At 42.5% G+C, this 21962-nt stretch overlaps 1 protein-coding gene across 2 annotated transcripts in view; it reads left to right on the top strand.

Annotated features, from left to right (window-relative positions):
* Positions 1 to 272: 272 nt before the first annotated feature.
* abtb3b (ankyrin repeat and BTB domain containing 3b) overlaps positions 273 to 21962 on the top strand; it is a 64819-nt gene continuing 43129 nt past the window's right edge. For both annotated transcript variants that reach the window (XM_023415430.2, XM_023415429.2), the window contains exon 1: positions 273 to 1285. In XM_023415430.2, coding sequence (XP_023271198.1) covers positions 433 to 1285 — 853 coding nt within the window. In that variant the 5' untranslated portion in view covers positions 273 to 432. The remainder of the gene's footprint in view (positions 1286 to 21962) is intronic.

Raw genomic sequence — 21962 nt, 5'->3', positions numbered from 1 at the left:
ATATTTCCCCAAAAGCAGATAATAAATAATGAAGCAAGCTTTGTGTTCACTGTTTACATCCCCTTTTTTATTAATAAACCTCATCATGGGCTACATCAATGACTTGTTGTTGGACCTCTAAAGCGATCCAATTAAAACTCTTTGCTGCATCATCCCGAGAGTCCATTGGCTGACAGCTGTTCTCGGTTCCCCTCGGCCCCGCCCCCAGCTGTCAGGCACAGCGCGGGTACAGCACTGTATGACTGTGGGTGCACTGTAGTGAGATACTACTCTTTAACTTTATACTACAGCCCCGGGTGGACTTTCACTAAAAACAGAATAGCAACCTGTTTATTAGCGGAGCTTGTCCCGGGCACGTGTGCATCCAAACTGCACCGTCTTGAATATTTTCCTCCACTTTTCCCAAGCCCTCTTACAGTATGAAGTGCAGTTATGGCAAGGAGTAGCAAGTCAGCAGCGAGGACCCTGGAGGATTTGACGCTAGACTCGGGTTATGGTGGAGCCGCCGACTCCTTTAGATCTTCCAGTGCGTCGCTGTGCTGCTCAGATGCACATGGGGCGAATTACTGGCATTTAACCGACTCGATGCACAGTCGACACAACAGTCTGGACACTGTAAACACGGTCCTGGTCGAAGACGCCGAGATCCTGGAGTGTACCGTGCAGTGCGCTAAACTACCCGAGCTTGAGGATGTGCCGTGGAGCCTCGGGGAAGTGGCGAGTGCACTGAGCAGGGACGAGGAGATGAGCCTGCCGACCCCCCCGCAGGACGTCCTGCTCAGGCTCTCGGTGCTGGTCAGCCGGGCCCTGGTCAGGGTCGCCAAGGAGGCGCAGCGCCTGAGTTTGCGCTATGCAAAATGCACCAAATACGAGATCCAAAGTGCCACAAAGATCGCCCTGTCGTGGACCGTCTCGATGAACTGCATCAGCGCGGCCCTCAGTGCCTTGTCCCTGTACAACATGAGCACGGAGGAGGACAAGTTCAGCCGCGGCAAGTCGGTACGCTGCGGACTCATCTTCAACGTGGGGAAGTTCTTCAGGTGGATGGTCGACAGTCGGGTTGCGGTCAGGATCCACGAACACGCCGCGATCTATCTGGCTGCGTGCATGGAGAGCCTCTTCCGCGAGGTGTACGCTCGGGTGCTGCGCAGTGCCATGCTGGAGAGGGATAACGGGATCCCCAAGTTCACTGTGGAGACCCTGGAGCAGGCCGTCAACAGTGATGCAGAGATATGGGGGTCCCTGCAGACCTGGCAACACCTGATCTGTGGGAAGAATGCAAACGGTGAGTTATGAATACTGTAGGCTAAGTCAGTGCAACAGGGTCTTTCTCCACATCCTGACCACACATCAACGGATATAAATCACTTGTAGAGTTCCCCTCCTCATCTCAATGCAGCCATTTGAATCAGTATTGCAAAGCAAAGGCTTCTTCAATGGATTTCCCCCAAACTACCATATATTCACCCAACAGGGAACACTAAGGCTTGCCTGCACCATAAATTATGAGCACTATGAGGATTTATAGAAAGGGGTCCCTCAGATTCTCCTGCAGCCATATGAAAAGGTTATACTTCAATCGCCCAGTCTCTGTCTTGTTGAGGAGCTGTTGAACTTTCACTGAAAGACATATGTGAAAGAGCATTTTTTGCAGCTGAAATAGTACTTCCCTTAGAGTGCAGGAGAGCTGCAGGCAGGGGATGACTGACTGAGAAGATCAGGGTGGGAGAGAGTGGTCCACTTGCCTCCTGTATCTTCTGTGCAGTGTTATATTGCAGTTGATATCTTCCTCTATATACCTTATATGTGGTTGTTTCGTTGATGAAATGATGAAGCTGCGAATACAAAATGATGACTTGATATCCCCAGGCATAATGTCTCACTCTCCCTGGATCTCTCTCCCTGATAATGATGCCCTGCAGAGGTTAGTTTTATTCTTTTTACCCAAAGATGAAGGATGTCTTTCATTTCTGAGTACATCAGCTGATCCTTGTGCACACAATAACTCCTCGGCGGGGTTTCACATAGGCTTTCCAAGTGTTAAATACATTTTGGTGAGTGCTTTTGAAAGTATGTGTAATTGTATTTAGACTTCACCACAGCTTTAGCAGCAATACATCACAAACCACACTTACACATGCTTGCCCCTGTTTTGATAGATGTTGTAAAAGTGCTGCTGTGGCTCCTCTTGCAACAGGTTTACGTAATGAAAGGCCTTGGGGGACCTGTGTGCTATCATGCATTATGCAGAGTGATGTGAATAAAACTGAGTTATAGAGTGAGGGAAAGAGAGGAGAGACAGACAGATGGAGAGAGAGAGAGAGAGAGAGAGAGAGAGAGAAAGAAAGAAAGACTCTGTGACTGTATTGATGAATCACCAACAGAAGGCTGGCAGCATGAGAAGAGCACTTTATGTCACTGTACCCCTTTGTTTTAAATATACAATGAAACCTTTAAAACACATGCCAGTTTGTTTACACTGTCCATGTCGGTCTGCTTACAACAGCACATGATTGTAAGACTTCAGCTGCACAGTCACAGTCAAACCCGCAAAAATATGTCTTCATTTGTAGTGACGACAGTGTACATTATCATTACACTAGTGTACCTCTTGACACAGCCTTGAAAAAAATGGCAAGACGGTTCAATGAGGCTGCCTTGTATTGTCAGAGTTTACAGTACGAGCACATACTGTACAGTACTGAGTGTCAACATTCAGTCACTCTGCACACTCTGGCCACTTGGCATGCAGTGAGGCACCAGCTGTAGAAGATGTGCGGTGAGTGTTCAGTGGTGCATTGGATGGACCAATGGACCGTTGGCATAGTGTGCACAAAGTCCATGCTGTAAAATATGTTAGTCATACTTGGGTAATGTGTAGTTTTCACTAGCATAAAAAGGAACTTTAGAGTGGCTGTAATTCATATTTTTAGAATAACAGTACGTCAAATGATTATGTGATTATGTTTTGTGATTATGTTTTTAGCAACACTATACTCTTGGTTCATTTATACCAGTCTCTGACCATGCATTACCTGCCTAGTGACAGTTAGCAACTAGCTATGTTCACCAGCTAGTTAGTGATTAGCTGGTCAGTTACTGCAGGTTTCAGCATGACAGGGTTACAGACAGTAGAGGTGTGTGTCTATGTGGGCATCAAGTTATGGGAAGTTCCATGTCATGGAGGATTTCGTCCTCCACCACATTTCTCATTGTGACATCGCAGGACCTCTAAACCTCAAGACACCCCCTATCTGCAGTGACAGATGAGGCCGAGACACGGGCGCATCATTTGTTGTCTTCCCAGTAAAACCAAACACCAAGTCAGTCCGATGGTGGGTTGACCTTAACAGACCCACCGACTGCCAAATTGAGCCTCCGTATTGCTCCATCCATTCTCTCTGCCTCTCTCTGCCAAGTGGGAGTAATTGAGGTGATTTTTTCATATTATGCTAACGCTGGTGACCCAGCTTTGTGAGGAGGGCCTTTATGAATATCTTTATTGCATCTCTCCCACCAGAGCTGACTTTTTTTTTTTTTTTTTTTTTTTTTTCTTACACTGCCAGAGATTCAGTCAGGGTGTTACTTTGTTGGGTGTCGTCCTTCCTGAACGTTTGAAGCTTCTATTTTGAGTATGTGAAGTGGGGTTGGCCTTTTTTTTCTCTTAAAGCTTCTTGGCAGTAGTTTGACATTTTTGGAATTATGCATGTTTACTTCTGGCACGCTTATTATGTGTCAGATAATTTCTTGGACAGAAGCAGTAACTTCCTCACAGTGTTGAGAATGTAAATAAATGTATTTCACAAAATGCCATACTGTTGCTTTAAGTCTTCAAGATTTATTAATGCTAGAAGAGCAGCAAGAGGCTCTGTAGTACTGTTCATACTCCGTTATATATTTGTATGCTTGTATTTATTTCTATTTAGTTCATCAGTTTATTCAAACAAAGGAGAAAAAAAGGGGGAAAAAAACTTGTTCTTGGTTTTTTCATGGATTAATATGTAAGTCTACAACATAGGATCTATAATTACCCCCATCCTATAATGTCTGCACCTTCTGCAGCTCACAGTTCCGCATTGGCACATCTAGCATATGGCCAGCCTCCCACACACCAGCCCAACACACACACATACTCTCTCACCCATACGCATACATCAAGATGTCAGGGGCTCCTCTCACCATGTCTGACTCAGTGCTATTTGCAGGTGGGTGTTGGGTTTCCCTTCTTCTGGCTGTGGTATCCTGTCAGCACAGGAAACTACTCTATATGGTGGGATATTTCTTATGGCTCCCACTAGACTCTGGAACACAGTGATTCTTTGATTTCCTTAATGACGTGCATGTCAGAGAAAATGTCTAGGGTGAACATGATATCCACTGCTCAGGGATATGTAGGCTACCACCCTGAGGACGAGTTTCTAATCACACTTTATGTGTGAGATGACTTTCAAGTCTGGGCAGAACTGGTTATGTTGAAAGATTTAAAGCAAAATTTCACCCTAAAGTAATTGAAAACAAGTGTAGGAAATGTTGCTTGCAATTCCCGACCTATTTTGTTTTTTGGCACTGGTTTGTTTTTCTTATTCACATGGACAGGTGGCCAAACATGCATGACCTGATGCTGAAATATTTCCAGTGCAGCTAGAGTTGCCTTTTTCTTTTCTTTTTTTTGTATGTACAATGCAGACCATTTCTAGAACCTTCTGACAGGTAGCCTTAAATTGGTGCATAAATTAGACACATTCAAAGCTGCTATAATCAGTGTTTCATTGATGAAATGACTATGTGTAATGTGAAAGAGGCCCAAACAGTCCAAACATATGCTCCCTTTTCTAAACACGTGGTGAAAGAAAGCGTCACTATGTTTTTAGCGTCAGTCCTGCTGAATAAATGAGCAAGGCCTTCTTTGTGAAGTTACAATTTTGCATTGACATTCATCAATCATACAGAGAGAAACACATCACGGAGCTGTCAGAGTCACCAAATTCACTGTTAGCAGCCTCAACAGAAATTCAATGCAGCCATCACTTGCATCTTTGTGGAGCAGTTGCCGGCAGCATATGATATACAACACTGCTGAGGGGTAATTTGAGGTAATTTGAACAACTAGGCGTGCTGCTCTGTGGCATTGTTCACTCTTACCTTTTCTTGCTTGGAAAACATTATTCCCTATCACTGACACTAATGCACACCTATCTGAGTCTTGTCAAAAGCCACTGGGGGATGTGGAAAATCACCAACCGAACAGGCAAATTTGGGGAAAGTGGGTACACAAAAATAGTAAATTACAGGAGTGTGGCACATTCCTCAGAAACCAGTGGACCATTATGGTGTAAAGGGTGTAAGTGAGGAGTGATTTTCCTCCTTTAAAGCCTGATGTTCTAAGAGCAGAGCATGATCTAGTGGGCTCTACACATCTAACAGTTTTCATTTCCCAGACACAGACATCATGTGTGAAAACCAGAACAAGTGGGCTCGATGCTGGCCGGTATGGCCTAAAATTTATATTGCAGTATAATTTGAAGCATGGACTGTGACGGTATATATCGCGGTATATTCCGTTGTCTGACATAATTTGCAGATTATTGTTTTCTGCTTGTTGTCTGACTTTTTAAACCCCAATCACGTCCATATAACAGAAGTTGCATCTGTCTTTTTTTTTTTATGAACTCCTTCTTCTATTTGTTGTGTGCAGCGCTTACAGCCGCTTCTGCATTTCCTCACAAAGAAGCATGGGCTTTCATGTAGAATCCAGGCGAATCGCTGGTGCAGGCTGCAGAGGATCTTCTTCTTCTTTCCGACAGACTCCGTATGATTTAGTGCACTGCTGCTTCCCACTGGTGGCGTAACATCATTGCCACTTTAGATCTGTGATGGCTCTACCATCAGCACCGTATAGTCAAAATCCATACTGTAGGGCAAATTCATACCAGTTCTAAATTGTTCGTACCATTCACTGCTAAGTAGGGAACTTGTTGAGGGTATGATGTGTCACTTTCCTCTTCCTCTACTATGTAGCTTTGTACTCTTATAGTAGCATTTAACAGGGGTGAGAGAGTGCAGATGCCATTCCATTCACAGGTCTTTTATTCCCAATTGTCAGCGTTGATGTGCGAGGTCGGTGCCTGGTGCACACATGCTGTGGGGAAGGCAGGCAGACAGGAATGACTGCGGTCTACTGTGGTACCACTCTGTACTGGTGGAGACCAGTCCCCATTATGTCTGAGAGTGAGATATAACATGTCTGTGCTAGGGGAAACCCTTCCACAGCAACAGACACATACAGATTCATGCACACAGAGAAAGAGACACACACACACACACACACACACACACACACACACACACACACACAGTCACACACAGTCACACACAGTCACACACAGTCACACACAGTCACACACAGTCACACATGGCCCAGGAGCAGATCTGGTATTAATTGTGAGTTTGGGAGGGAAATGAGGAATGCTGATGTGACATGGAGGCTGGTACAGTGAGGGAAAGCTCCAGCCAAGTTTACTTCAGTTGATTAAGAGGAGACAGGTGATAGAATACAGTTAATTCTGCACCCAGCTGGCAGTGCCTGCCTACGATAGATCAGGTGTCTTTTTTTCTTCCGTAACATCCTGTTTTTCTTATGCACCTAAGAGGATTGTATAAAAAGTGTCAGTTGCATGGTGTCACTCATAGCGATGTGTGTTGATACATGCAGCTGGAGGACATAAGCTCAGTATTAGTCAGCCGCTATGTGAGTGTGACTGCAGCTTTTGAACATAGTGAACAGACACAAAATAAGAATTCATATCCTTCTGTTCAGGATCTTTTCTGAGGTTATTCAATGCAGACTTTTTCAGAAAAAGAGCTGAATATTACAGTCACGGCCAATTTAATCAATGTTTATGAACAATCTCCAAGAGGCAAGAGGCCTATCTGTGATGTCATCCGAGAAAATGCTGCTGCAGCTGCTGGACCTATAGGACTAATTAAGTAGATTTTTCTAATTTTCATGCTTGACCTTTTACACCAAAATGAGATTTACTCCATTATAGCCCTGACAGTGTCAACCCAGAGAGTGTGCACTTATTGCTTTTAAAATCACTCTGTGTAATGTGTTTAGCTTCCTATTTACCGTCAGTGGAGAAGCTACTGTATTTTTTACCTCTGGGTGACATTATCGAGGGAGCTTCATTTCTGCGTTTGGGAGAGAATTGTTTTAAATTTTCTGGGTGATTGTTTTGTAAGTTTTCTCAAATCATAGGTGGCAAGTTCACCTGTACCTCCCTCAATAGTCTGTATTAGCTCTTTATTGGAGAATATACCAGTGCTAGACCAGAATAGTTTAACAATTACTCTGCACTACAGAGTCCTATCCAGTGAAGCCGTGGCTAAGAATGAATTGTTCATGATGTCGACTTTGGAAGAAAGGCAGAGGGAGAGGAAGAGGCACAGATGGCAAGGATCAAAACAGGAAAATCCATAAAAGAAGCAGTGGGTGACAGATGAGACCCAGACAAGCAATGTGTACTTCTTATTATAGCAGGAAGAAGAGTCTGAGCAAACAAGTACCAGCAAGCGGATTAGTTAGGTGAAGCATCAGTATCTACCGTTTTTTTTCTTTTTCTGTAGCTTTGAATTCCTATTGTTGTGTAGGGGGAAATGATCCCATTTAAATATCAGGCAGTCTGGCAGGAAGTTATGAAGAAGATCGTGGTAAACAAGCTTTTAACTTGTCTCCCCTCTTTGATATAAGATGAGTACCAGGCCAAAGTCTAAGAAAGGTGATATGTCTGATAGAGAAAGCTGCATGTCAGGACACGTGGAGATGCTTCCGAATTGACAGTTGGTGAACTATGAGCCAAATTCCCAAGATATTAACAGGACACAAACACACACACGTGTATAAGCCACGCAGAGGACCTGCCAGCAGCAACGTGGCTTATACTGTAAGTTCATTACTTGTGAGAAAACCATCTGCAGTGACAGTTAGCCTCCTTTCGGTGTGTGTGATAATCCGCTGCTGATAATGGCGTCATATCAGGACATCATTGCTCTAAATCAACCAGCAGCCCAGCACCATGCAGAGCCGGCCAGTCAGTCAGTGAGTCAGTGTGAAGAGGAGCTCTTATCTGCCCAGAGTGCCTATTGAGTCCTATTTAAAAGCAGCTTAGATGGGTTATTTTGGATGGATGGATGGAGAGCTCCCAGTTTTCCTACTTTTTGTCCAGAAGACTTTAGCTTCAGCGTCTCACACTAAATCACTGAGTGTCAGAACTGAAAGCAATAGAAAGTGGATTCAGTTAAAGGAATTGTTTGACATCGGGGGGACAAAACAGGAAACAACCATAATATAGCAGAACAATTAGTGAGCTTTGCAGACACTGGTAAGTGGACTTTGCTACCTTTTGACTGAGCAAGTCTAAATGTTTCCCTCTGTTCCCGGTCTTTGTGCTAAGCTAACCATAGCCTTATATTTAAAGGGGTTATTTGTGAGTTTTCTCTGTCGCCAAACATGTTTGTTGGGAGCAGGTCACTTGACAGGAGCTTTAGCCATCATTACATTTACAAGACAAGAGCTTATAATGTGACCCCTGAGCAGCGCTACATCCTCAGGGCAGATTGCAGCCTACATTGAGTTGACGAGATGGGCTGGGGCTAGCTGGTTAGCGTGCTAACTTCAGTAGAAGAAAAGATGTGATAGAGACGAGAGTTAAAATTTGCGATGCTTTCCACCGCTGGAGACAGTTTGAACTGGCAATGTTTCATCTAGACTGGTCAGTAAACAGCTGTCAGTTTAGGCTAGCTTGCTGGCTATGTAGCAATAGCGAAATTTACAAATAAAAGACAGACATGACTTTCTCATTTAACTCTCAATAAAAAAGGAATAGGTATATTTTCCAAAATGTCAAACTATTTCTTTAAAGAATATTAATCACATTTTATCCCTGAATCCTTGGGTATCCTGAACATTTACAGAGGATTAGTCAAGGTGAAGAAGATTTGCTCCTATACACCCTCTCAGCAGCCAGTGTTCAACTCTCCTGCAGTTTTCATTATAATCCACGGCTACAGTGCACTAAGCCGTGGGGGTGTGAACATGTCTGGGATTTCTGAGGTGATCATGGGGAGCTGGACCTCTATTATTTCAGTCTTCTGTAAACCATTTTGTGCGTGTTTCCCCTGAACATGACGAATATATCAGCTGTATAAACACAGAGCAGATATAGTTCATGTGACAGAAATAAACACACTACTTTTGACATGCCAGCGTTCCCATGGAATAAACATATACTTTCACTGGAGTACATAATTATCCTCGGATATATGGATATATACACTGGTTTGCACTGATCACTGCTGCCGTTTGTTGTGTCATTACTGAATCTTTTACATGCTGCTCGATGGTTTGGAATCAAAGTGAAGTGTGGAGCCTTAGATACGTTTATAAGGAAGACAAACTACAAAAACAATTCAACCTGAATATATCCACATTCCCTCAGTCTGCCCACAGCACTTGTGAATCAGTATCTGTTCTCCCACATTTCCCAAAATGCCCTTCAGTTTCCTAGATGTGCTTGAACTTGTTTTACTCAGTTGCATGTGGAGGGCTCAGTCGTGAAGGTGACACTAACACAGAGAGAGCAAGTTCTTCCAGTTGACGCAAGAGTCGCACCCCTACTTTAGAACTTGTCTTGCTGCAATGCATTCTGGTCTGTTGAGGCAGGTAAAGAAATTGGCATTGAGCATTAGAAAAACTGAATCAGTATTAAAATTATTAGAAAAGTAGTTTTTACACACATTTCTCATATTCAGTAAGATCATATTATCCGTGTAACTATTGGACATCACTCAATCATGTTCAAAAACAAAAGTCAAAAGTGGGATTATATGTATTGTTAACAACTGTACATTGCCTTTATAGGCCTAACATTATTCCAATTTAAATAAATGAATCTAAAAGTATTGGAATCAGGCAATAAAATATTCACTACCTGTAAGATTTTTTTTATTTAACCCCTCAGTTTCTTGAAAAAATATATGCCCTCGATTTGATTTTTACATTTTGCATTGCGGCTGCAAATTAACTTGTTAGTTTTTTTGTGAGACACCAAATCTAAAATCTACATCGTACGATGTTTATTACTCACTGAAACAGTTGCAGTGTTTTTGCTTGGATTTGTCTTTTTACTAGTTTTCAATAAAGTATGTAAGTTTGTTTGCGAACAGTGAAACAACATTAAGAGCAGCACATAGTGGGGCATTGTAGCGTGCTAGCAGGCAATGCGTGTGCTGATGCAGTGCTGATTCTGTTTAAATGGACCAGTATCCCGTTACCTCCCATGAGAGCTCAGCTCACTGACCTTCGGACCACGTGTGTATCATATATGTATCATGTAGCATATATGTTGTATGCACGCTTGAGTAAAGTGAACACACCACTACTCTCTCTATTTTCTAGTGTGCAGTCGCCTCAATCAGAGCTTGTGGCCTGAAAGATTTATCCAGATTATTTCAATAAGACTAATCAAGATTGAATTGGAGTGAATGGATGGAAGTGTTCTACTTGTCTCTCCTCTCTCCCACTCTGTCTTTGTCCTTCTGTCTTCATTTCCCAGCTCTTATCTCATTCTTTCTGTCTTACTTCTTAATTTTCTTCCCTCTGTTTCAGCCCAGTTTTCCTATTCAGTGCAGATATAATAAGTCCACGCTCTGCCACCGCCTTGATGGAGATCAGTGCTGAGTTGAGGTAACCTTGTCCCGTCCTACAAGTTTGCCAGGACTCTAATAATTCTGTCAATCCAGACGTTGAAGGCCCCGCTCACGCTGCAGACAGATCTCCTTCAGATCGAACTACAATCTGTAACTGTAGTTTGTACTGCGGAGTGGGCGGGGCGGCATGTGGGTGACGAGAGAGAAAGTAGATGAGAAATGTGCCAGACAGCGAGACTTTGCTCGAGCATCAATCAACTTTTTTAACATTAGGCCCACCACGTATCCAGTGCCAAACAGCTTTTTCTCCAACTCTGCACTTAAACAGCTGAACGTTGGACGTCTTCTCAATCCTTTACTTCAGCTGAGTGAGTTTGCTCAACCCCCAGCTGAACTAAAGCCATATGGTACAGATTACCACAGGAGAAGGTGTATGTCTATTTTGTTCATAACATTCTTTATTACTAACATATGCTGGTTCCTGTTTTACTCTCGTTTCACTCTCTAAGTGGATCAGAGACTGGCAGAATAACAGACACGGTGAAAAGACAGATGCAAACAGCGACTGTAACGTCTGTCCTTCACTTTTTTTTTTTTTTTTTACAAAAACACTTTTCACTACTGCGTCTTTGTTATGCGAGACATTAACCGGGTACACTACCTTAAAACTTGCCTTGCCTTGTAGTAGTCTATCTAAATCAGAGTACTGCATGTTGTGTTCATCAGTTGTCTGACTTTCCTTTGGAGAAATGATGTTCTGTCCCATTTTTTAAATCTTGTAAGGTACAATGGTACTTAGAGAAAGGAGTAATGCATCCAATTCCCTTTACTGTTTAGTAATGTAAATGAGTAATATTGAAGTATTGAAAGTAGGCAAAGCTGTTTTTGTTACAGTGAACTCTCAACAGGGTACCTGTTAATAATCAAAGCTAATGCCTCAGAAACACCCACGCCACTGCCACAGTGCAATAGCGATGAAAAGCCACAACTGTATAAATGACTCAGGCCTGTCATTATGCTCTGACTATTCTTTTAGTTCAGTCACTGCCTCCCTTTGGACAGACAGGCGTTCGGAGCGCTCTCTGACTCACAGGATAGAGTGGAGTTGAGAGGATGACACACCGCTGGTGAGACAGGTGTGTCTGTCCGTTTTATACCTGGCATCATGTTGCATCAGCTCGGCTACACGGCTCTCCACTACGCAGTTTTACTCACGGCTGGACGTCTGTTTTCGTAAAAGAAAGGACGACCGTTGGGGAGGATGACTTCCGGGATGCCGTCAGGAAGGGATGTTAGCTTTCAGATAATCTCCAAACCCACTGAAAAATACATGAAGCAAGCAATTCTTTTGAATTTTATGCATTGCACAGATATTTTTTATTCATGCATATGGAATTGAATCTTGCTTGTTTACTTTTTCCTCCCAGGAAATTTAATATTACATTTCATGGTCATGCTATGTGGTGCCTGTAGGCTCCTGTTTTTTCCTGTCAAAATCTGGAATCTAATGATTTAACTAGTTATTAACTATGGTCTCTCACCCCCTGCTGGGGGAGGAAATCCATGATTTAAGAGGCCAAATAGCTGAATCTGATTAAGAAGATCAGACCTTTATCTCTAAGGTAGGAGGAGACTCATCCACCAGTTGCACCGCTGGTGAGTTCCTCCTATCCCAGCGTCCCATTATAATCATTAACCTTCATTACCAAATATTTCTGAGAGAAGGAACGAGGCGCCGCACTGGTGAAATGAGGCGCACCGGCACACAAAGTCCCACCTCTGAAAATGTCAAACTCAGAAGCATTCTTCAACCAGGATATAAATTATTGATGGTCTCTAGGCGACGATGACTGATTGCGAAACCGATTTCTATGCTATTGTAACCTTTTGCACACCTGCGCAACTTACACAGTGAATGAAATGATAAATTCAGCGTCTGCTGCACTCTGCCAGAGACCCACAGCATGTTTTGTGTTGGAACACATGCAGTGTAGTGTGTGAACACACACAGATAGAGTCATTGAGAGAGAGAAGAGAAACAGATGGAACGCAGGATATGAGAACATGGTGAAAAACATTTGGGCCAAGAGCTTGAAAACAAGGGACTGCGCATTTTGTGTATGTGTGTGACATGTTGAGAGAGGGCTGAGCGGAGATCTGAAGTGAACTTTTAGGGTCGGCTCTGCTGGCAGGGGAAGCTGCATCCATCCAATTTGCTCTATTTGCTTGCCTGTCAGTGGCTTGAACCGAGTAGGCTAAGCGGCACCTAAAAGCAGCGCTGCCACAGTGACTGTACGGTCCGGCACTTGAAAAGATGGATGACAACTGCTCCAAGAGGGAGGCAGGAGGTGCAGCAGCACACTGAACCGCTGATGGGTGGGTGAGGTGTGTCAGGGTTTGGTAAACAGGAGGGTTAGTCAAAAGAAGACCGCTTGGAATACCAGACTGCAAATAGAGATGATTTTCAAACTTCTGGCTTCTGATAACCACAATACAATTTGATACGTTTGTGATTACATGTCGCTAATGCAAGGCCATCAGGGCCTCCACTAGTCTAGTGTCAGAAAGTACCTAAGTTCATTTACGCAAGTCCTTTACCTAAGAGAAATATTGACCTCCTTTGAACCTCGACCTCCTTCCACTTCTGCTACACAATATTTGACAAGAACATCTTATTCTTTTTTCTAATACATTGCTTTGACAGCCAAAGTTTCGGATTACTTTCAGATGAACATTTTTCATACAAAACATATCATCATTTTATAAAATACAATGCATTGTTACATATAAAACCCAACACTATGTAAAGCAGTTAAACTTTAAGAAGGCAGTTATCTTCCGTCAGAGAAGATGACAGTGCGCAGCATGCAAGATGCCTTTTCCTGAAAGTGACCCATGATGGACAAACACTGTTTTCTCTGGTTGTCAGAGTTGTCCGAACTGTGCGAGGCCACCTCAATATCACATCATGACCCTGAGAGTGAGTAAATTATGGTATTTTCCTGTAGTATAAACACAATCTACCTGTGCAACAACATGTGCAACCTTTAGCACTGGTTGTGCACTGAATGACTCTTTGCTCTGGGCAGCACCTGCTGATCACACGCTCAGGACCTTAGATAAACTTTTTGGCCTTCCCAGAACTTGTCCTACTTTTCTCTCTCTTTTCATGCTCTTCTTCTCCTGACTGATGATACCCTTTGACACCCTGAGTGCAGCTCTCTGCTGGGTGATGTTTTAAGGCAGGTTCATCTGTAAAAACGGGTCGGAGGGCGTGAAGATGGAGACCCTGCCCTTTGCCCCCTCCCACCACTTCTGGCTCTTTGAGAACAATAACAGAGGCAAAGAGAGGCCGGCCCCTCGGGGCCTACGAGTGATGTTGACCCAAGTGTTACCCCCTTTGGGGGCAAAAAGATTATCACATAGACTTCACAGTGGCTGTTTCAGCTGCTGCAGCTGAGAGGAGCTGAAGGGGGTGTTGAGTAACAGAGGGAACCTCAGGAAATGACTAAATCCATACAGACAAAGATTCAACATTTTATCCAGAGCATCAGAGGCAGCGCTCTCTGCTCTCATCCTCTTCTTTACTCCTTGCTGTCCCGTCATTCGAAGTGCAGAGCAGACGAAATAAAGCTATCATTGATTTTCGGACTGATTTCAGCTTTAATGGATAAAATGATGAAGTCAGATTCAGTCTGATAAGAGGTCGACTCCATTCCTCACATCACCTCTGGAAAGTTAAACCGTTAGAAGAGAGAGGAAGAAAGTGACACACTATATTTACTCATGCAGACATTACACATTTAAATACTTTAAACATGTCATCTATCCTCAGTTGGTAGGTGAGATGTCTTCATCTGCCATGTTGTTTGCTGCACTGGGGCTGGCTAATCCCTGCCTCTCAATGACTGATATGGGTGATAGCACATCATGTTGTCCTCAAGAAACACATTCTCACTGCTGCTCTTATGTCACAGTATAAACTTGGATCAGCCAAGGAGATAGGGTGTTTGAAGATGCTGTGGGATTTGATTTTCTCCATGGACAAGGATTACTATTCGAGATTCAAAACAGATATAAGTCATTTGCATATTCATTCTGGCAGGATGAGAGCTGACCTGCCCCATCCAATCTATTTCCATCAAAAGGCATATTGGATTTCTGATTTGAGGGATAACAGAATTGCTTGTACCCAGATTCTTATTTAGGGCAGACGTTGTGAAGGTTAAGAGTGAATGTGTGGAGACTGATGCTTGACAGAGGGGGTCATTTTATGTATAATCAAAGTTGGGGGAACCATGAGCTGTGAAATTTGTGTGCAGGGATTTGAAATGTCTCATCTTTGTGTTGCGGACCCGAGCAAATAAATCATGTCCGACTTATCACACGAGGCATGTCTTTCAAGGCCTGATTGTCAGCAGGAGAAAAATGAGAACATAGCAAGGATGATTTTGATCTGCCCAGGGACCCGGGACAGATAAATCATTCAGTTACCTCCAGCTGACAAAGTCACACTATCAGGATTTTTTTTTTTTTCTTACCAGAAATGTTGACATTTGAAAAGCAGCTCAAGCTGTGGGATGTGATTAGCTTCTTGATGAGGAGTTCTATAGACGAGCTGATGTCATTAAAATATCTTCTATAAGTCAAATAGTTCTAACTCTGTGATGAGGGAAAACCCTATTTGAGTATCTCAACCATGAAATTTTATTAAAAGACGAACAAGTGTACTATAAGTATTCAAGCGTTTGCATCTTCACTGTTGTGTCTGACAGAATGACACAGCTCCTGTCACCTCTCCCGGTCTCAGGAGAATAATCATAGCTGTTTTCATATAATGTAAGATAAATAGGAAGGCTGTCATGTTGTGTTTATGAGGCTTTCACTCCCCAGTTTCAGAGAGAAATTAGTGGACTCCTGCACCTTCCTTTTAACACAAAATTCTCCATTGGAGCATGTGTATATATATATTTATATTTTGTTTTTAATTCCACTTTTACAGACTTTTAAGGCAAAACTTCAATTTTTTTTTTTTTTTTGTACGGTTGTACCATTTTTGCTTTTCTGAGTGGCATTGCTTGTATAAATTTAAAGTATATGGATGCAGTTTGTCTCCAAAATCATATAATATTCATGCATCATAAGCACAAATCTAATCCCACGAAGAAATGACTCAAGATATGTAGTGGATCTATGAAGCTCAGTTCTCTTGGATTCACTCTCCGACACTGGCAGGGCTTCAGTGGAATTTAAGCATCATTAAGGAACCATTAAGATATGCTTTACTTTGAAAATCCAACCCACTTCATTTCTCTGCACATGGAAACTACATAATGCGGCTGGATCTCGTGCTCGACTTTGCTGAGCTCTCCTCACGTAACACGGAGCGTGTGTGTGGAGCTGGAGCTGCTCTGACAGAAATAATGAAGTGTCTTGTTTGAGTGTGGTGTAATATTTACTGTACAATCTACACTGAGACGGCTGGAGTTCAGTGGTGAAAATTATCCTCAAGTGAGTGTGTTCAGCATTTAATATCTTAAAAATGGGGACTTGAAATAAAACAAACACACCCAAAAGCACCCTCATTTTTACACGAGTGTGTCACATCAGATTATCTGATCAGTGTTTATGAAATGAACTCCTCTTAATTAGCCATTTCTGTCCTTGCAAACGCAGCAACATACACACACTCAGCTGCTCCTTCACAGTATCACTGCTTGCTGCAGGGGACTGTGTTCATTTATAATCGTTAATTGCTCATCTCCGTCTGAACTTGCATGGATTTCACATGTTCACAGGGAGTTTCGCTAATGAAAATTGCCCAATGACATCACACCCCACAGCGCCTCGCCGGACCTATTTGGATGAGACGGCATACTGAACAGAGGAGACCCACATGCCTGGGTTGTGGTCACGTTGGTTTGGGGGTTTTTTAGGCCCATGGTGTAATGAAGGAAAGATGGCAAAGAGCCACATGAAGAAAGGTCTATTATGAGAGCAACATTCCCTGATCCACAAGCAAGAAGCCCCCGAGCACACTTTGCGATGACAACATTCAATTTGCTGATGGCAGGCAAATGTAGTTAGAGAGAAGAACTGAAAGAAGAATCAACAATCGATGTATTTCTTTATGTTTAGTGGGTTATTGAAGTGTGCAAACAATTAGATATAAAACAAGAAATATGAGAGATTTTCCTCTTAAAGGAATGGTTCAACATTTTGAGAAATGTACTTTGAAATCAGCCTCATGTCTGTGCATTAAAGGTATTGTAGGTAGTAGTTTGAGTAGTTTGAGTTATAGCTACCAGCTTTAAAGGTGTTGATAGGCATATTTTTGGAATAGGATAGATTGATAGGTCTGGGCCAACAGTCTCTGCCTATTAACAGTCTTGATGCTGTAAAAAAAAAAAAAGGAAAAAGAAAAAAGCTAAGCCATGTCCTCAGTCTATAGCCATATAATTCTCTGACTCTTAGAAAGGAAGCAAACATGCAAATTCCCCAGGATATCAAACTTGCTTTAAGAACAAAGCTACAGACCAAATGCTAACAGATTGGTACTGCTACCATAACAATTAATGAATAAAATACATATATATGTACGCTGATCATGTAAGTGATATCCAGTTTTTGTATACTGTATGAAAGTAATGGTAGACATAGAATGAGAGAGTTCTATAATCACAGATTGTGCACTAAACCCTGTGCTGACAACTGCAAGCTGAATTTCCTCTCTCACCTGTTGTGTTCTGGTGGTGTCAGGTTCCCCAGGGGGAAGGAGATTAATATGTCATACTGCGGCTCTGATCCCTCACCCTGTGCGCCCTCATTACAGTCTCTGCTGTGTCGCCTTTGCCCATCCTCAGTCTGATCCAGCTTTTGACTGAACTCAGCTAGCTCCAAACAGCACTGAAGTAAGAGTACAAAAAAAAAGATGCATCACTTTTTCCTAATGCAAAATAAAATATTTGCTGTTAGCTGTTACTTCAAACTCGAAATTCTCGCTCACACTGACAGTCTCCCTCTAACCCTTATTTGTGTCCCATAAGGGAGTAATTTGGCTGAAGCATCAGGGAGCAGTTTAGGATCAAAGTAGAATCAGTGAAAAAAATACACTTTGGTTCATCGGGAATCCATTGTTGCGGGTGGAGCTGGAGAGAAAAAAGAGAGAGGAATTATGGGAGACACATGCCTCTACAGAAATGGAAGATCTATGCTTTCAGAGGCCACTGCACACCATGCAGATGGCAAATGGCTCTCTGTGTCTCTGCTGCAATCGTGAACTGTCATCCCCTTTAACCACTGACACAGGTGGAGGCCAGCCAAAACACGTCATAAAAAACACACATAAAAAAATAGAAATCAGACCACAATCAATAATGTCAACCATCCTGCCATTCAAGTGGCTACATGTCTGTGTTTGATCAGGGTGTGTGAGATCAATGACAATCAATCAATCATGACACCATGTCGGCCATGTAACTCTCAAACTGACTTAGTGATGGGGCTTCACACGTACAACATGCAACAAGACAGAAATTGTACAATGTTATGTAATCCAATACGACCGCTAAACAATCTATTGACTTTAAACCTGACATTGAGCTGACTCACTCGGACAAAATCAGTCAGTAAAAAGGTATTATTTATAGCAGGGACTGTTTCACTGCTTTCCCCTTTATTGTACAGTGTTGTGTTTGTGTTTTTGTTTTTGGGTTGACTCCCTGTGGAGGCAACTCTCAGACATAAAAAGGGAACAGAGGAAGGAGGAAAAGAGCAGGCAAAGTAAATTTCTAGGATGTCACAGAAAACAAACAAACGTTATTCCAGTATTCATATACTGCTCTTCATCTTTATGTTAAATATGAAGCTACAAGATGGTTAGTTTAGGTTAGACTGGAAACAGATGGAAAACAGCTAGCCTGGCTCCTCAGAAACCAGCACCTCCGAAGCTCACAAATGAACACTTTATATCCTGTTTAATGTGTACCAAACCAATGTGTTAAGTAACTTTGTGGTGTCTTGGTTAGAAAGTTACTGTGCCCAGTGTTCCTGCTGAGCTAAGCTAAGCTAAGCTAACCAGCTGCTGGCTGTAGCTACGCATTTATCGTTCAGATGTGAGAGTTATGGTATCTCTCAGCAAGAAATGAAGATATGTCCACAAATGTCAATTTCTTCGACATTCTTGGCATTGAACTGTATATTTATGACCAGTAGAATAAAACATATTTTCAAAAGAGAGTCTCTAATTTGTTTTATACCTTTTTTGATGAACAGTAGTTCATCAAAAAATTAGTTCCCCAAAATACAGTTAGTATTTCAGGCAAGTGGATAATGTTATGCACTGTATGGCAATATGCTGGATTGTGCTTGCATATATTAAAATAGAATTAACTGTACATTGAATATTAATTGTCACAAGGCAGTTAGAGTTAGCCAGCACAGAGAAAACTTTCTGATTAGATGCTTTGATATAGTTGTCAGTGACGTTTCCATTTACAGTTTCCATTGATTGCTCCAAAATATGAGAAAACGATACATATTTGGCAAGTGGCTGTGGTGTAACTGGGATAATGCACATTGATATTTTTTAATAAATACACCTCATTTTTAATTCTTACCAGAACTGTCGGAAAAATCCATGCATATATCTTTAATTTACAATCATGCCACATAATGCAAAGAAGTGGCAAGATGTACATCTTCACTAATTATGCAAATCATCCCTGATTATGCAATGATGATGAAGTATGATGAACAGAGAGGGGGAAAGCTCCCACCTGTTTTCAACACTTGCTGAATCATCTTGCCCTTCTTCCACAGCCGAGGCCTGCAGGACTATTTTTTTTTCCCTTTTATGTTTGATTAAGGGCAGGCTGCTATTTACGGCCTTGGACACCTGCAGGTCAGAAACCGTACACACCTACAAAGAGAATCAGCGCGCAACCCTTTGAACTAGTTCATTCTCCCCTCTGGTCGTCTACTGCATTCCCTCTGCTCTGACACTGTTACTGCTTTTTGTCATTACCAGTCTGCAAACAGAAAATGCGGCCTTGCAGGTGTAATGGCCGGTATCAGATTTCATTCTGCCTGCCAGGGAGTTTAGACAAACCACTCAATTAATAGCACAGATGAAAAGTGGATGGTCAGAGAAAGGTCATCCCTAGTCATTAGCCTTAGTAGCTGTTAAATCTGCATTAGCATAATTCAGTTGTCTTTGGAGCAACAGGCACATTAACAGTGTAACTAAAGGTTGGATCGATTTCAAAATAGTGAATTACTTTGTGCTCACCGTTAGTTACATGGAGTGACAGCTTTGTCCTCTGTTTTGGATGGGAGATGAAGTTTTACCCAAGGTCTTTGCAAAAAGAGAAGGAGAAAGAAGGAAAAAGAGAGAGAGAGGGAGGGGCTGCGCCCTGCAGTCCGCATGCTGTAGTCATTAGTTTGTGTGGTGGGGAGCTTTATTGCTTCCCACTCGTGTTAAGTCAATCCAACAATTTACTCTACTGCCCTCACTCCCTCTCCCCTGTCAGTTTCATGTACAACTGTTATGTCTATAGACGTTTCTGGTCAATCAGTGCAATGTTCTGGATGGGTGAGCCAGCGGTCTGTCAGCCCTCTGGTTGGGGCCGTGCAGTTCCTTGAGGCAACATGAGGGTGGGTGGAACTCTTCATCTTGGAGCCCTTAGCTGGAGGGCTGCAGGCCAGTGGCTAGGACAGCCTCCAGCTATTGATGTCACCCTGGTATCAACACCCTCAGAATGTGTTCTCAGCCGTGGTGGTTTGTTTCTGTAGAACAAGAGCAAGTCACAACACTATCCGCGCAAGACTTCCTTTGTTCCTGTGTCCTTATTTTTGCCTTGCATCTTGCCACTGGTTGCTAAACATAAGTGAAGTCAAATGGCACACAATGGCTAGATGAGCTGTAATGTGGCAGCGCTTTTAAACACTGATTACAGGGGTCGACAACAAAGGCCTATTTTGGTGCTTTAAAAGTTGCTGACCTGGAGCTGACGGGGAACGATTGTGTTTCACACGCTCCTGCAGGCTGTTCTGTGCTGCTCACACAGCCCGGAGGCAGGCACACTATCACATTTCCACCAAAGGGCATCAGTGACTATGCTCCAACCTTCAGATTGTATTTTTCTCTCTTCTGCATCTGGTCCCCAGCATCACAAGGTCACCGCAAGAGACAGCAGAAGCCTTTTTGCAGCTGATTGATAGTCACATCTTGGCAGGTTGTACCTCCATAATATTTGATGACAGGGGAAGTAGCTGTCACTTTCTGGCCATGTCGTCTCCAAATCCTCTCAAGTCTATTGACTGTCCGTCACTGTCTCCCTGTTTTCATTGATTTTCTCTCTTGATTTTCACACCCCACTCTTCCTGAATTCAACTCTTCACCCCTAACTGTCTTTTTTTCCCACTTTGTACACCTGTCTTTTGGTAATCCAGGTTCCTCACAAAGTCTTCTCTTGAGCGTGAGCAGAGAGGATGATGCCCTCATTTCAGACTTTTTGCCGGAAGGGTAAAAACAAAAAACTTCTATTGTAATTAAATTATTATAATTATTCTGACCTAAATTTGTAAGTGTGGCACATTAACATGCAGCACATTGTGTGTTCTCCATGTGGTACATTCACATAGGCTTGCAGAATGTCATTTGTTGGATGTTTTAATCCAAATTAATTTAGGAACTATGTCGAAATTATTTTGGGTGGGTGGGGGTTGAATCTTTAATTTTAATTTTATGAAAAGCATTATTATACATTCTATGGGTCCCAGACCCTCTCCCCATTTCCCCAGTGTGGCAAAATGATATTTATGGTAAGCCCAACAAAATGGTGAATATTCCAGCCAGATGATTTGTGTGGCGGTATTTTCCCTCATCCCCTGATTTTACTAAGTGTATACAGTATATACAGTACATATGTGATTCAGATCAGATGATGATATAAACTAAAAGATATGAAATGTGATATCTGATGACTGTCCCTTAGAATCAATCACATGACACCTGAGCCACATGGCTGAGCATGTTAGAAAATGTTGTTAAATATCAAAACGATAGCAGTCTTTGCTGTGTAAAAATTAGATTTACAAATAGTGAGATTTACAGTAAATCCCTTTAAAAGACCTGCCCCTGCTCTTTCCCCTGTGCAAAATGAAAAATACATACTCTCCCCCTCAAATAATTTTCTTACAGTCCCTTACTACTTTTAAGCATGTGAGGTAAACCCCTGACCCTGCCAAGACTT

Source organism: Seriola lalandi, unplaced genomic scaffold, assembly GCF_002814215.2.
Source record: "Seriola lalandi dorsalis isolate HSWRI2012SDOR001 ecotype SW California unplaced genomic scaffold, Sedor1 jcf7180002054553, whole genome shotgun sequence".
Taxonomy (NCBI): domain Eukaryota; kingdom Metazoa; phylum Chordata; class Actinopteri; order Carangiformes; family Carangidae; genus Seriola; species Seriola lalandi.
This window is presented reverse-complemented; position numbering and strand designations above follow the sequence as displayed.